The sequence below is a fragment of the Xenopus laevis genome, chromosome 6S (genome assembly GCF_017654675.1).
Source record: "Xenopus laevis strain J_2021 chromosome 6S, Xenopus_laevis_v10.1, whole genome shotgun sequence".
NCBI lineage: Eukaryota > Metazoa > Chordata > Amphibia > Anura > Pipidae > Xenopus > Xenopus laevis.
In genome coordinates this window covers 134,136,471-134,151,827 of record NC_054382.1, presented here as the reverse complement: position 1 = coordinate 134,151,827, position 15,357 = coordinate 134,136,471, and the positions used below count along the sequence as shown (strand labels likewise).

Genomic DNA, 15,357 nt, shown 5'->3' with positions numbered 1-15,357 from the left:
AAATTATTGGACTTTGCAATTGCTCTAAGATTTGCCTTCAATAAGGCAGTAGGTCAGTTGCACTCAATAGGTCAGTTCTGTAGTATTGCAGGGCACATGTTCATAGTAGTAAATGTGCTAGAAATGTGTTGTGGAAAAGGAACGGGAAATTCTTGTACCAAAGCTGAATGATTATATACATGTCCCAAAAAGTCTGTCCTTTCTAAGGGAAACAATATGTTAACAGCCACCAGATATAAATAAATACATATGTACAGTACAGTGAAGGAATGCTTTGTCCATGACTTAAAATATACTGCCATGTTGTACGGTTCAAATTACACAGTATGGCAGCTCCGACCTTGTGCAGAAATTTCATACTTTCTAAGAGTAACAATAGACATCCAAGTGAAAACCAGCTGAGCATCGAGGAGAACTTAGGGTGGATCCCCTCTCACTGATCTGGGTGCAATATAGTGTGACACAAACAAATTCTTTTGTATGGGGAGTTATAGTTCAACATCTATGTGTTCATTTAATCAGTTTCATATCAATAAAAGCCATGGCACACAAAATATATTTAAGCAAAAAAAGGTCCACAGTTTGCACCAGGTCTAGTAACCTATAGCAACCAAGCAGTTTGATTTCAAGCATTATTTCCCCGACCTCCTTACTAAATACAATGGACACAAATACATGCCAGCTCCACCTTGAACCAGAGACAATAAGTTTCAGATAATAAAAATTTCCAAAATGAGATCTCGTAACCCATAGCAACCAATCCAACAGATGACCTACCTGCTGATTGGTAGCCACAGGTTACTATGGGACTTTTATTCCATGTACCTTTTAAGCCACTTGAATCAAGACGGACCAATTGCAATTACTGTCAAAGCTACATTGTAACAACCACAAGCATTCTCATTACATATTTATACTATATAGGCGAAACAGTGATACTAAATGGCAGTTAACCATACGCCAGTTGTGAGTAGAACATTTAACTTACATGTCAGTTTCATCCCATACGATGCACGTCTGATTGGTGGTTCCCTGGAAAGAACACAACATGGAGAGGTTACTAATGATGTTACTTAAATACCTGAACGAGACCTTAGAATGAAGCAGCCAGCATCAATGCAGTTGGGCGACATTTAACTCAATCCCGGGAGGAGGAGATTTCTCATTCCATGAGAGAGAACTAAATCATGGATGTATTGCTTTTCCACTTAATATATTTTGTGTGCTCGGGGCAAGGTAGGGACCAGTGAACCATGCGGGAATTGTACTTGGCGAAGTTACCGCTAAAAACACATTGATTTTTGTCATGACAAAGAGAAGCTCGGAATCTGTGACCTTGAGCCCAAATCTTTATCACTTTAATAAAGCCCAGTAGGACAAGTGAGTCCTGGCTGCTGGAGAGACAGTAGTTACACATAAGCTACTCATGAGGTATCAGCCTTTTAATAATATTGTTGCATCATGTTCAACCTTTTCTCCGAGTGCATCTGATTAAATTCTAGATAATCCATAGGAAGGTTAGAAAAAAAAACCCCATCATGCTTGGGATTATTAGAAAAATAGGTCATTTGTTAACATATCGCCATGTTTAAGAAGCGTCACAGAAACGGAAGCCAATATTTCAAGTGACTTACATTGTACATGTGGGAGAACTCGATATCCAGAGGAACGGGAATAGATCTGGGCGACGGTTTCACCGTAACGGAGATAATCTTAGAATTCAACACGGTGGTGTTTCTAGAAAGGAAGGGGGAAAAAAGTACTAGAAATACGACGATGAAATTCTTTCATACTGTAATTATTCTCAGCTATAAATTCTCTGATGTAATTGGAAAATCGTTGAGTTTAATTATGATCTAGCTGAGGTGGCAGTGGCCATGGCGTTTATTGGCGTAACAGTGGAAGGATCCTCGGAGCTTGAGAACAAACACTGGGGGCTGGGAGAATAGGCCTTGGTGCAGGTGGCAAGTAATAAAATCAACTTCAGAATAACCATGATTAAGGTTGGACCTGAATATTAAGGGAAAGATTTATCAAGGGTCGAAAAATAAATTTGAATTCGAATTTCCGAGTGTCAAAATTCACACATTAAAATATTAATCCCCCTGTTCGAATGTAAATTTGAATGTGAGATTTATCACACCATGACCATGGAAAGAGTCATAATTTGAATATTTGCCACTTAAAACCTGCCGAGTTCATGTCCAAGTCAAGGGCAGAGGTCCGTTGGGCCATATGGAGATGTTGATAGCCTTCCTGACATTCGATTTTTTTTCTTTGGAGGAAAAACTTTATTCATATGAATCAAATATGAATTGAATATGAATCAAATACGATTAGAATTTTGGGGTTGGAACATTCGATTGAATATTAGACATTCACAATTTTTATTAAAAACCCAATTCGAAATTGTGAGTATATTCGAATTAAAAAAAATTCACATGAGTTCAAAATTCGACCTTTGATAAATGGGCCTCTAAGTGTATCATGGAGGTCAATACCATGCATTGCTGTTGCTCTCATCATAAACAGACTGAAATCCCTACAGACATTAATCTTAGACCCCCTAAGCCTCCTCATTGGGTTCATAACCTAAGATTTCCTAAGTTCTCCTCCTGTCCTCTACATTTATTATCCAAACACTGTTCTTCCAGTCTTACTCCAACTCTTACATCAATACTGAATTTAGATTCCACAGTTTTCCCTTCTTCATTCCAATAGGTCCATGCTAAGCCATGTCCAAGCTTAAGATCCAGTTACTTATTCATCAAAACTCCCCCAATTCATCGATTGATAATTGTCAAGGCCACATATATTGAACTTGGGATAGTCCAATGAAAACTCACTAGAAATTCAAATTAGAATTTTGAAGGATAATATTCCAACAAATGTCATGGGGGGAATTTTTGATAAGGGTATTTAATTGTTAACAATAAAACATTTATTTTTGGAACAGTGGAGGGATGGATGCTGTATCTGCATTTATTTGCTTTGGGATCTTTCAGAATATATTTCAAAAGAAATGGTCTTGGAATTGAACAGAGATATGGAACAGAGATATGGAACAGAGATATGGAAAAGAGATGTGCCCATGTTTATCGGCACAGAACAGATTTAGAAGGTGCCTCAGGATGCTTCACTTGCTGCCCCAATGCCTGTCTAAATGAAGAGAAAAAAGAAAGCCCTTTCCCTATCAAAGCTCACAGCCTAAAGCTTCTTTCAGAAACCGACAACACTGCAATGTGTGCACCCAGCCATACAGAGATAGTACAGAAATCCTTACTCTCCTTACTGCGTTCATTAAACTCTTTACTGCTCGAGGGATCAGCAGGCCCCTTTGGCGCTTAAGGAACTTGATTCCAAGCACTGCAATGCAGAATAGGGAATGTGGTGTTCTGTAGGCTCCTAGAGACAAGATACTGGATACTGGAGATTTCTGCCACTTTGTTAAATACCACACAGCCTGGGAAATGTTTAACAGATCTGTTGTAAGATGTCAAAAAAATATTATGTCTGATAGTTCTCTGTTCTCTGCGGTACCTGACAGTTCCCCATGATATAAGGCAAAAGGTGAAGACAGATTCAAATTAAATTAAGAGATTGATTTTTGTTCTTCCCTTCTTCCCTTGTCCATGACAAGAACACAGAAAACTGAAACAAATGAGGGCCCCAGAATAAACCAGGAGGACACTGTTCGCAGAGATGGTTCCAACTAAAGATTGTTGGGAGAAGAGTCAATATGACCAAAGTTGGACTGTGGTGTCAGGAGCCCACTAAAAAAAACCCTATGAGGCCTAGACCATGGGCCCATTCTCAAAACTATTCTTCTTCCTCCCTCTCACTTATTCTCTTTATTCTTCTCTTTACATATATTCTCTCTGCATGCTTGAATGTATTGGAGGTGTCTGATAGATTTCAGTAGGGAACTTTAGAGTCCAGTGGAAACACAAGAGAAATCTTGTAGTTGGGCATCTTATTGTCTTATCATAGCATGATGGCATGTGTTTGAAGATGGTTGTATAGGCAGGGATGAAACAGAGACTGGGTGCATTTTTAAGGACGTTACACTAAAGGCACACACGAGTGACATTTCCACAAACCCCGGATCCCTGGTAGAATCCCATTCCAAGGTCAATGTGAACACGAAAATCAGCTATTCCAAGATGCCATTGTGCATTAATTGCCATAAAATGAGTCCCAAAATTCCCAAAGGAAAATAAAAACTTTAGCTTGACTTCTTTTAATAGACATTTTTCAGCAATTGTCATCACTTTCCTCCATATTTTCCAGACACTTGTTTAACTTTAAAGTGTTAGCATCATCCAGACACATCACTTTTGGGCAAGTTTTTCTCAAATGCAGAAGACTGGGGTAGTTATAAAATGAGGCAGGTCTTTCTGTCTGTAGTAATTTCCCTTCATTTTGCTTTCCTCTCTTTCAACATTAGGTTAATTATGCAAACTTTACATCACTGTGTCTATTTTTGCTCATGCTTACTATGTAACTATGGAAACACATGGCACTGCATAATATATATGGAGGAGAATTACTACTGAATATGTGCCAACTGTCTGTTATTCCCAGGACAGCCTTCATTTAAAGCTGTAAATGTGTGGGTGGGCAGGCAGGGATTCATGAGAAAGTGAGAGGGGGGTTGCAGATAGTTGGGGGCATGGGCTGGAGAATACTTGGCATTGGGTATGTGTATAATAGGCATCAATAACATTACAGGGCAGTTTAAACACATATATGAGATACTTCCATTCAATGTGTATGGGATCTGATCAAATATGACCACTACAGCTTCAGTACCATAACTGCCATAAACCCGACTATGAACATTTCCATTCATCCAGGTCATGGGATATCGAGTATAAGTAATTCTAGAGCAACTGGACTTGCTGAGTAATCATTGAAGACGTTTCACTACTCATCTTCTTCAGTTCAATTGACTGGTATGGGAAGTCCTTGGCATATAAATTCTTCCACTAATCCAATCACAATGGCACATTAGAACTCTTCAGACAGATGACAGTTGAAACTAACAGAGGTGTGAATGCTGTGTAGTTACTGTGATAAGAAACTGCCCGGATGAGTAGTGAAACATCTTTAATGATTACTCAGCAACTCCAGTTGTTTTAGAAATACTAGATACTACCATAAACAGTTTAGCCTTAATTTCAAGAATATCCATAAGAATAAATAGGTGTTTGCCCCGAACCTTACTCTAAATCACGTTCAACTGGATCATTTAGGAGAGTAAAATTGTATTCTTGCCAAAGCTGACCAATGGACTTCAGGTTAGGTCCCACCCATTGACTGTTTTGGACTGTCCACACAGGACCAGCCTCATAGTTTGGAAGCTATTCCTTAATCCTCCTGGTGCAACCAAATTCTTTCAGTGCAGAGGGCTCTCCACTGGAGGACCACAAAGTGCAAAGGGCTAGGAATTGGTACAACATAATGTTAAACCAGAATTTGAATGTAGCTGTAGTGAGCATAGCTCCTCATAACATAACTCCTCATAACATAGCTTCTCATTCACCATGAAATACCTCTTCAAACAAACATCCACTACAGTGTAGGTATCAGGTACCAAAACTTACCTCTGCAAGGACAGAATGCTTCCCAGGTTCCTGTAGAGCACTGTTCCAATAATGAAGATGGACGAGTCATCTGTATCACGATGGAAACAGAAAAGATGAATCAGTGAGGAACCTGAACCAAGCTGCTAAATGCCATCGGCCTATCCACATACTAACAAGCTTCTACTCAGCTGATTTAGGATTTTTTTTTAGGGGCATATAAATAATTCATTTGAAAAGGTTAAAACCAAGAGCACACATTGTGAATTCTGCACTACACAACTCAGTGGGACTCTCCATTTTTGCAGATTCCTTGTGTTGTGCCTGAGCTAACAGACCATCATATTAAGCTGACAAATAAAATATCAGGTTATATCTCTATTTACTGTCTTAGAGTAATAGTCCTTTCAGTAGGCTTGTATTTTCTCACATGATTAAAGGGCACATCACCCATTCAAGAAACTATTTAACGGTGACGGCACATGATTAGATTTGTCAGCCGCAGTTAAATATGGGACACTACAGGCGACAAATCTCCCAAAAAGTGCAAAATATAAAGATCTCGGCAAATAACACCTATAAATGGTGCAAATCTGACTTATTCATGGGAAAATGTGAAGGGAGGCAATTTCCAGCTGGATCACCATGAGCAATAGGTTTGTTGTTTTTTTTTGCAGCAATCTTAATTTTATACTATGGAAGGTCTTTTTGAGGAGATTTCCAGAGAGATGATGGATAAGTGTGATGGCATAGGGTAAGGTTTAAAGTTCGAGGTTAAATCTGTGCTACTGCACGTGACAAGTCTAAAGGCGACCATACACAGGCCGATGAAATTTGCGGACAGACAAAGGCGGCAGCTTATTGGGCAGTGTATGGGGCCCTCTGTTAGGCTTCCTCAAATGATATCTGGCTGAAAAACCAGGCACATGTTGATTGGAGAGGTTTAAAAATCCTGTAGGATCAAGGACTTCATCGGTTAGGTTAATTGTTGGGCCCTAGGGCCCATGATCAGATCAGCCAATATCGTCCCACTCAAAGTGGCCATATCTTGCATATCTTGTCAATATTGGCTTGATTGGTGACCTCTCCAAATGAGCGGATTTGCCCATGTATGGCCACTTTTACAGTGTGCCATTACCCTTATCTATCATCCTAGCTACTTCCACAACTTTCATATTAAAGAGAGCTCTCAACTGATGTCCATGTGTCCTCTAGAAACATCTCTTGTTGAATGAGGAGCTAGAGATGTTATATTAGGTTTCCCTTGTGTATTTGTAAATAGAAATCATATCCCCCTAAAGCGCCCATCGCCGTTATTAGCTTAAAGGAACAGTAACATTATAAAATGAAATTGTTTTAAAGTAATACAAATATAATGCAGTGTTGCCCTGCATTGGTAAAACTGCTGTGTTTGCTTCAGAAACACTACTATAGTTTATATAAATAAGCTGCTGTGTAGCCATGGGGGCAGCCATTCAAATGAGAAATGGCTCAGGTTACAAATAGATGGCAGTTAAGCTCTGTAGAACATAATGGTGTTATTCACTATTTAGCCTGTACCAAATAGCCTTTTTTCAATTTCTGCCATTGCTACACAAGCAGCTTGTTTATATTACTATAGTAGTGTTTATGGAGCAAACAAAAAATCAGTTTACCAGTGCAGAGCAACAGTACATGATATTTTCATTACTTTAAAACACTTATTATTTGGTGTTACTGTTCCTTTAATTAACTTTTCCCATAATGTCCTTTCGGAACATAGGCGGCACTGTATTTACAATTTTTCAAAGTGCAGAGGTTGTGGCAGATTGTACCAATTTTTTTGCACTTTGTACCCTGGTCTTGACTATTTAAACGACTCCTATTGATCTGTAGTTCAGTTCAGTGTCTTAAGACACTTTTTATATATAAAATTGGCCACTAGAGGTCCCTGATTCTTTAGAGTCTTTGGAAGAGGCTACCTCATCAGAACAATCATGGCTGCTCCCATATTTAGAAATAAACACATATATCTGTAAATAGATAAGGCTCACTGTAATGTTGAACCTATATGAATATTCAGAGGAAATAAAATAGAAGCCTACGGGCTTATATGCTGTTTATAAACAGTACGTATATAGTTATTTTAAGTGAAGGCGTTTTGGGAAGTGCGTTCTTACAGCCAAAAATAAAAAGATACATTTTTCTGAAAATCTGGAATGAGAAAATATCTTTATGAAAATATATTCTGCGATAAAGTATACGTCTAAATTGCAAACATGTTGATGTATCTTTTTATGACTTGGCAATAAACGGGCAATACAGAGCGATATTATATGGTGTCTGCTGCAGAAGTAGTAGAGTGCCTGTGCAGTGAGGCTCACGTCTATGTACAAAGCAGAGAGAGAGAGATAAATCCTAATCTGAATGTGCCACCCATAAATACTGACATTATATAAAGGGACATAAATCAAAGGGCTCTCTTTAAGTGTCGTTGCCCATAAATTGTGCCCTTCTGCCTGCTCTTAGTAATGGCAAAGATTAACTCTTGTAATTTGCAGGCAGACCTGGGTTGTTTTTATCCAGATATGGAGCATTAGACACAAGAAAGGAAAACATTATAGAAGCGGCAGTTAAAAAAAAATAAGCAGCTGGCATTTAGCTAGCAGAAAATCTGGCCCAGCAGCAAAGATAGTGGAGCTAATCACCCAGGACATTGTGTTCCCGTCACACAACTAATAGCGACCTTTGCAGTCCCTCCTAAGCTTTCTTTTCCACTGATTTCACTCTCAAAGCTCATTCTGCTCAGAATTTAGAGTTGGTCATTCTGGCAGGTTCTGTACTTTCATAGAGCCCAAGTTCCAATAAATTATCCTGCAGATATGGGGCCTGGCTAAATGATATGAAGCTTGAAGGGAGGAATTAAGAATAGTCCAGTCTCCATCTGTAGGAGGACAAACATTAGGTGGGTCAGGAGCAAGAATTTTATCATAGAGGCGCCTCTGGGTCAATTCCACTGCAAATAGAAACCTTCCATCTCAGAATAAAAACAGAGTGCTAATAGAGCACTATGAATAAATAAAGTAACAAAATAGTAATAAATAATGCACTGTAAGGAATTTACTACTGAGCAGCATATTAAGTTAGAACGTTGAGAGCCTCAAGTGTTTTGGTTGAAGAAAGTGGATTTATCTCTGGTCATTCTGGTTATTTTTACTTTATAATAAGCTTTACAAATATCTGTCTCTTTTTTAATAAAATAATATATTTTTTATATATATTAAGCCTGGCTCTGCCCACACTCATTCATCTTTCATCATTCATGTTCTGAGACACTGATAAGAACATAGCCTGGAGAGCTTTTTAGTCCATCAGAAATCACAGTTATGTCCCCCTTAATAATTCTCAATAATAATCCTAGAGTGGAAGGTTACTAATTTGTCTGCACTTTTACTTAAAATTATTCAGGGAGTGTTCCACCCTTACTGTGAGAGCAAACTGGCTATTGAACACACCATAAACAGAAGGATAAATTCTACTTAAGTCTGGTCCAGAGAGAAACCAGGATGGATTTCAAGAAGTTCAGGCTTTACCTACCAGCAACATGGCTCTCCTTCCTTGCCCTAGTCTTTATCATTGTATTAAAGATGGACCTCCTGTCCAATTATGGAAGGTATAAGATTCAGACGAAAAATGAAGAAAGAAAATTGCAGTAGGAAGTAAAGGGGAAAATGGAGAGAAGATCATAAATAAAGAAGAGCAAAGAGCAGGGAGGATGAAACAGGGCAAGGCCATAGAGTTTGGGGAGAAGAGAAGGGAGATTAATGCAGAAAAGAGGGTGAAGAAATGAAAGACAGAAGAGGAATGAAGTAGAGCACAGACAAGACATGATATTATTATGATAAAACAAGGTGAGAAGGTGAATATAGAGATGAGAAGAGTAGTTAGCAAACAAGGCATCCACATTTTCCCTTGTAGGTCTCTAGGTTGGTACCACTGTAGGTCAATATCCTTCGATAACACCTGCCCCTCAGAAGCTATACTGTGTGTTCAATTCTTGCAACGTAGTTTGTCTGCAAAATGGCACAGTCAAATAAGTCTAATCTACTCCATACTAAGTGTTAATTGTCTTATTCCTTATTCCAGCCTATGCCCCAGTTAATTCTGGGAAAATAAAAAGGCCTGGGCAGTGCTGACTTTAAGGTATAGCACAGAAAATACAGATGGACTATATGTTATCTAGACATATACTGTAGCTCACCATGTCCCACCACTAATACATCACTATTACATCTTGTTCCATTGAGATGAATGATGTTGGGGTGCACTACGGTCTGCTGTATGACCTCAAATCAAAGTTTGCTCCATCTGTATTTATGCTGGTCCCCTTTCATATGATACAGATATTTGGAAACCCCTTGTCAGTATTAAACCATTATTCACCCTCACCCAACCTTATTCCATTCATGGCTCTAAGCATTTGCTTTCCTTAACATTGGGCTTAACCCCCTTATGAGAATTGAGCTGAGCACTGCCCAAGATAATCTTGGAATTATAGCTGATACAATGTTTTCATCTCAATAGGGAACGTGGCCCAAAATAAAACATAGACAACAGTTGTGAATAGTAAACGTACCTGTATCCCCAGTAGATAGCAAGCTCTTGGAAACGGAGACTTTATCTTCTGAGTTCTTGGCCCAGTCCGCCATCCCTCTCCAGCCTTTCATTGGGAAGTTGATGTCGGTTGCACTGTTGGCTGGACGCTTGAAGATACTTAGAACTTTGTTTAAAACAAAAACAAAGTTAGAAAAAAAATCAATGTTATTACTTTTAAAAAACTACAAAGGTGTGAGTATTTATTTCAAAGTGTGAAGGTCGTAAGAGGAAGATTAAGTTTAGAATAAGAAATGTGTCTTACGTGGATCAAATTCGACCAAATGTTGATTCTGGCCAGAAAAAATTGGCTCAATCTGCTTCTTTTAACCCTGTGTTCTAGTCTAACAGAATCACCACATGTCTCTGCTTTGGGCTTCAGAGAAGAGTTACCTCTGCCCGTGTTTATCAGATATGTTATTATGAGGCATAACCCCTTCCCACACCCTACCCAGCCCATAATTTACTCCAATGGGACCCTGTACCTGCTTTATGGCAGACTAGTGTCTACTACTGCTGCACTCTGGACTTACACAAGATACAGAGTGTAGCTAGACCCCTGACATAATATCACTGAACCTTCCTCAAATGGGATAAAACTGCAGATGGAGCGACATTTGCTTTGAAATCAGGCAGGTGTTATAGAGGTGTGATTATCATCCATACTTGCAGATGGAAAACCTCCATAACCAGATGGCGGGCTAACATTTGCTCCATCTGTATGTTCTGTAGAAGAATCTCTTAAATGTCTCACTATGTTACAAGACTGTTCTATGGGCACCAAAAATAGTTGGGGCTTAAGTCTGTTGCACATACTTTCACTATAACTCAGGCTGAGTGGGCAGCTGGCTGAGTGGCATATGAGCCATAAGTAAGACAATTTAGCAAATACATGTATGGGACCTGTTATCCAGAACGGGACCTGGGGTTTTCCAGATAGAGTATCTTTCGATAATTTGCATCTTCGTACCTTAAAGGAGAAGGAAAGGCTTTCAACACTTGGGGGTGCCAAATGTTAGGTACCCCCAAGTGATTGTATTGACGTACCTGAAACTCCGGGCTGGTGCTCCTATCAGCAGAAAACTACACTGCCCAGGGTTATACCAGTGAGCCCCACGGAGAGATCCACTTCTGTCTTCTTATTTCTTCAAATTATCCAGGGCAAACACATGGGCAATAGAACGAAATAGCGACTTTTTAGTTAAAGTTCAGCTTTTTACTCTAAAGCGCATGAGCAGCCACGCGAATAAGGAGGAAGACAGAAGAAGATTGATCCGTGGGGCTCACTGGTATAACCCCGGGTTGGTGCAGTTTTCTACTGATAGGAGCACCAGCCCGGGGTTTCAGGTAGATCAATACAATCACTTGGGGGTGCCTAGAATTTGGCACCCCAAGTGTTGCAAGCCTTTCCTTCTCCTTTAAGTCTAAATCATATAAACATTAAATAAACCCAGTAGGCTGATTTTGCTTCCAATAAGGATTAATTATATCTTAGTTGGAATCAAGTACAAGCGACTGTTTTATTTTTACACAGAAAAAAGAAATTGTTTTTAAAAAATTGGATTTTCTAGATAAAATGGAGTCTATCCCGTAATTCTGAACTTTCTGGATAACGGGTTTCAGATTAATGGACCCCATACCTTTAACTGCAGCAACAGACACGGATAAAGAAGAGAAAAATGCATCTGGCCTTTTGAACACAGGATGAGGGCTTTATGTCAAATTATGTTTAATAATGAAAAAGATTGGGTCTCTTTACTTGTGCCCACCACTAGGCTGTCCCCCCCGGTATGCCCTTATTGCCAGTCTAATCACGTTAAACCATTTTGCTGACATGCAGAGGCTGGTTCACACTGGTTACAATCTGTAGCACAACAATAATATTCATACTTGGTATTTTATCTGAAATTCCCCCATATGAAGTGTTTAGAGGTATTTCAGCCTCCTCCGGTGCATCGAGCAAGAGAACGTGTGAAAGAGGACAAATAATGGCTCAGACAAGATGAGGGATGTGCCAGAACGCTGCGTTTGAGTCTCTGCCAAGCAGTTCAATGGGATAATGCAGTAAACTCAATCACAGCTCAGCTGCAGGAAGGGACTTGTGAGGCTCCTTCCCACCGAGTGCCTACAAAGAGCTTATAAGCAGCCAGTGCAACCTAGTGGCTGAACAGGAGACATGATGAAAGGCACAGAAATATTTGTGTTTGTGCAGACGGCAGCCAGACGTAGTATTGAATCAGGCCGTGCATCAGCCAAAAAAACCTACCCAGGTTGTCCGTCACTTGATAGGAGTCCTTGAAGTCTTTCATTCGGAATCCAATGACTTCGATGAAATCTTCAATCAGTTTGAACAGATCTTTAACGCTCAGTCCCACCTGCGGGACACAAAGGGTTGAGATTCAGACCTCAAAACTGGCACCGTTTCTTCCCTACTTGAGATTATTTTAGTTTTTTTTTTTAATGAGATTCCCCTTATGTAAATTTGGCCAATTAAATATAAAATAAGAATAAATCCCCCCACCAAAAATTCTAATCCAACTCAAAGCCATATTCCGAGACTTCCAGTTGCCCAACGCTAATCTGTCACCCCATTTTCTGTTCTGTATTATAAACTAATTACAATTCTTGAATACATAATCCTGTGTATAATCACTGCAGATTCCATTAAACATCACATTGCTTGAAAATGCTCCATATTTGAATGAATTGTGAAATTACCTTTGTTGTGTGGATAAATAATTCCATTATCAAGGAGCCCTCTCTATTCAATGGACCAGCACCTCCTACTATTCAAATGTGTCTTTTATTATAATTTACATCATGGTACAGTTGGGTTCAACATGTACACCACGTACTAAGATGAATCATGTAATAAAAGGGTTGTTTGAATGAGGGGAGGGTACTGATCCATTGAATATGATATATGAAATTTGGTAGTGAGCTCCAGACTATTAAATTTCTGCTATAAGCAATACATTTATAAGTGAGGAAAAGGGCTATTTTTTTTATATAAAAGTGGTGGAAGGGACATATATGTGTTTGTCATGTATCAGTACAGCAACGATCTTGAAGTATGAAGAACTACAGCCCCTCTGTAGCGCCCTCTGCTGGTGTAAAGTTATCAGATTAATATTTCATGTTTGGACATTGGTGCTGAACTGCATCAAATGTGTATTTGCATTTTTCTGCTTGGTTTAGACACCTACATATTAACAATCACTAGTGTTCTAGTTCAACCTGCTCCTTGGGTTAAGAACTTTGTGGTCCTCCCCCTATAAGCTGCCATTAGAGTGTTTGTGACACACCCACGGCTTCAGAGATAGACTCCTTGGCCTTTCCATAATAGCTTCCATAAAAGAGTTCTAGTCCAGTCTACTGCATGAGGACTGATGAGGATGAGTGATAAGGATTTCTGTTCTTCTCATATAAACTTCAATCAAAGGGATCTAGTCTAGACTACTTCTTGAGTTTAGGCCTTCCTGCCTCTCACAAGATTTAGGTAGAGGGTTTAGAGTGACAGACTCCCTTGCCCCACCCATGCATATAGAGTGTTCTAGTCTAGCCCATTACTTGAGTTAAAGCATCGCTGGCTTTCCCATAATAGCTTCTAGTAGAGGGTTCCAGCCTAGCACACTACTTGAGTTAAAGCCTCTCTGGCCTTCCCATGATAGCTTCTAGTAGAGTGTTAAAGCCTAATCCACTACTTGAGTTAAAGCCTCTCTGGCCTTCCCATGATAGCTTCTAGTAGAGGGTTCTAACCTAGCACACTATTTGAGTTAAATCCTATCTGGTCTTACCATAATAGCTTCTAGTAGAGTGTTCTAGTCAAGTCCACTACCTGAGTTAAATCCTGTCTGGTCTTACCATAATAGCTTCTAGTAGAGTGTTCTAGCCTAGCCTACTACTTGAGTTAAAGCCTCTCTGGCTTTCCCATGATAACTTCTAGTAGAGTGTTCTAGTCTAGCCCACTATTTGAGTTAAAGCCTCTCTGGCTTCCCCATGATAGCTTCTAGTAGAGTGTTCTAGTCCAACCCACCTGAAGTCCTTTTAGGCTTACTGGATGACGATAGTTGTAATCCAACAACAGCTAGCAGATCACATGCAATGCATACATGCATAGTAATTAAACGGAGGTTAATAAAAGACACATATCCATAAATTTCACTTAAATATTTTCTTCATGACTTCTATTTTTTGTACTTTGATGATAGACCTCTAAGGTCTAAAAGTGTAATATACAGGGTACTTAGTGGGAACCTTTTTCTTGGCTCTATCTGGTGGGTTAGAAATGAGAAATCTGCAGAGAAACCAAGTTTTACCATGTAGGAGAAGTCATGTCAGATAGTATTCACTCCATTGATATTTAGGGTTTTTTTTTATCAAGGTCCAAGTATTTCTAAGTTAGAAATCTGAGCAACTCCGACTGCCCGAATGGACCTTATTTATGAAGAAAAAAACCCGAAAAATAGGTTCAGGCAAATTTCGGAGCTTTCCCCGAAAATTCTGCGCGAAAAAACTCAGAAACCACAAACTCATCGGATATCGGTAGCGACATCAGCACAGACACTGGGACCTTCCCCCACTGACTTATACAGGACCTCGAGAGCTTTTAGATGCCAGGGTTTCTAAGTTTTTAGACCATCGGAAAAGAGAGTTGGATGTGCTCAAACCCCTCAACCTCTAATTTTAAAGAGTGAAGCAACACATTTTTTTACTTATTCATACAATCTCTCACCCTGTTACTGGGTGGGTCCAGGAGCAAATGCATTTTCAGGTTAGTCACCGCTTGAAGTCCCTGGCCTGGTGCAACACCCCAAACCCATAGCTTAGGGAGGCCTGAACGACAATGTACTTCCAATGTTGTGTACACTTCCACAAACCAGAGATCAGCGGTGATTTTAAGAATATCTTTATTTCCCCAACACTCCTCCTAACGCGTTTCGTGTGGCAACACACGTAATCATAGGCATTGTTGCCACATGAAACGCGTTAGGAGGAGTGTTGGGGAAATAAAGATATCCTTAAAATCACCTCTGATCTTTGGTTTGTGGAAGTGCACGCAACATTTGAAGTACATTGTCGTTTAGACCATCGGACTTTATAAATCATGAAAAGAAATTTAGTTTTTTTTTTCTCTGAA

The 15,357-nt window shown here is 39.5% G+C and overlaps 1 protein-coding gene across 6 annotated transcripts in view; it reads right to left on the bottom strand.

The window, feature by feature from the left end:
- Positions 1-15,357, bottom strand: part of LOC108695463 (adhesion G protein-coupled receptor B1) — a 317,736-nt gene that overhangs the window by 98,715 nt on the left and 203,664 nt on the right. For all 6 annotated transcript variants that reach the window (XM_041568042.1, XM_041568041.1, XM_041568044.1 and 3 more), the window contains exons 13-17: positions 12,484-12,592; positions 10,201-10,344; positions 5,607-5,676; positions 1,635-1,737; positions 989-1,032 (exon numbers count right to left, since the gene is read on the bottom strand). In XM_041568042.1, the coding sequence (XP_041423976.1) occupies positions 989-1,032; positions 1,635-1,737; positions 5,607-5,676; positions 10,201-10,344; positions 12,484-12,592 (470 nt within the window). The remainder of the gene's footprint in view (positions 1-988; positions 1,033-1,634; positions 1,738-5,606; positions 5,677-10,200; positions 10,345-12,483; positions 12,593-15,357) is intronic.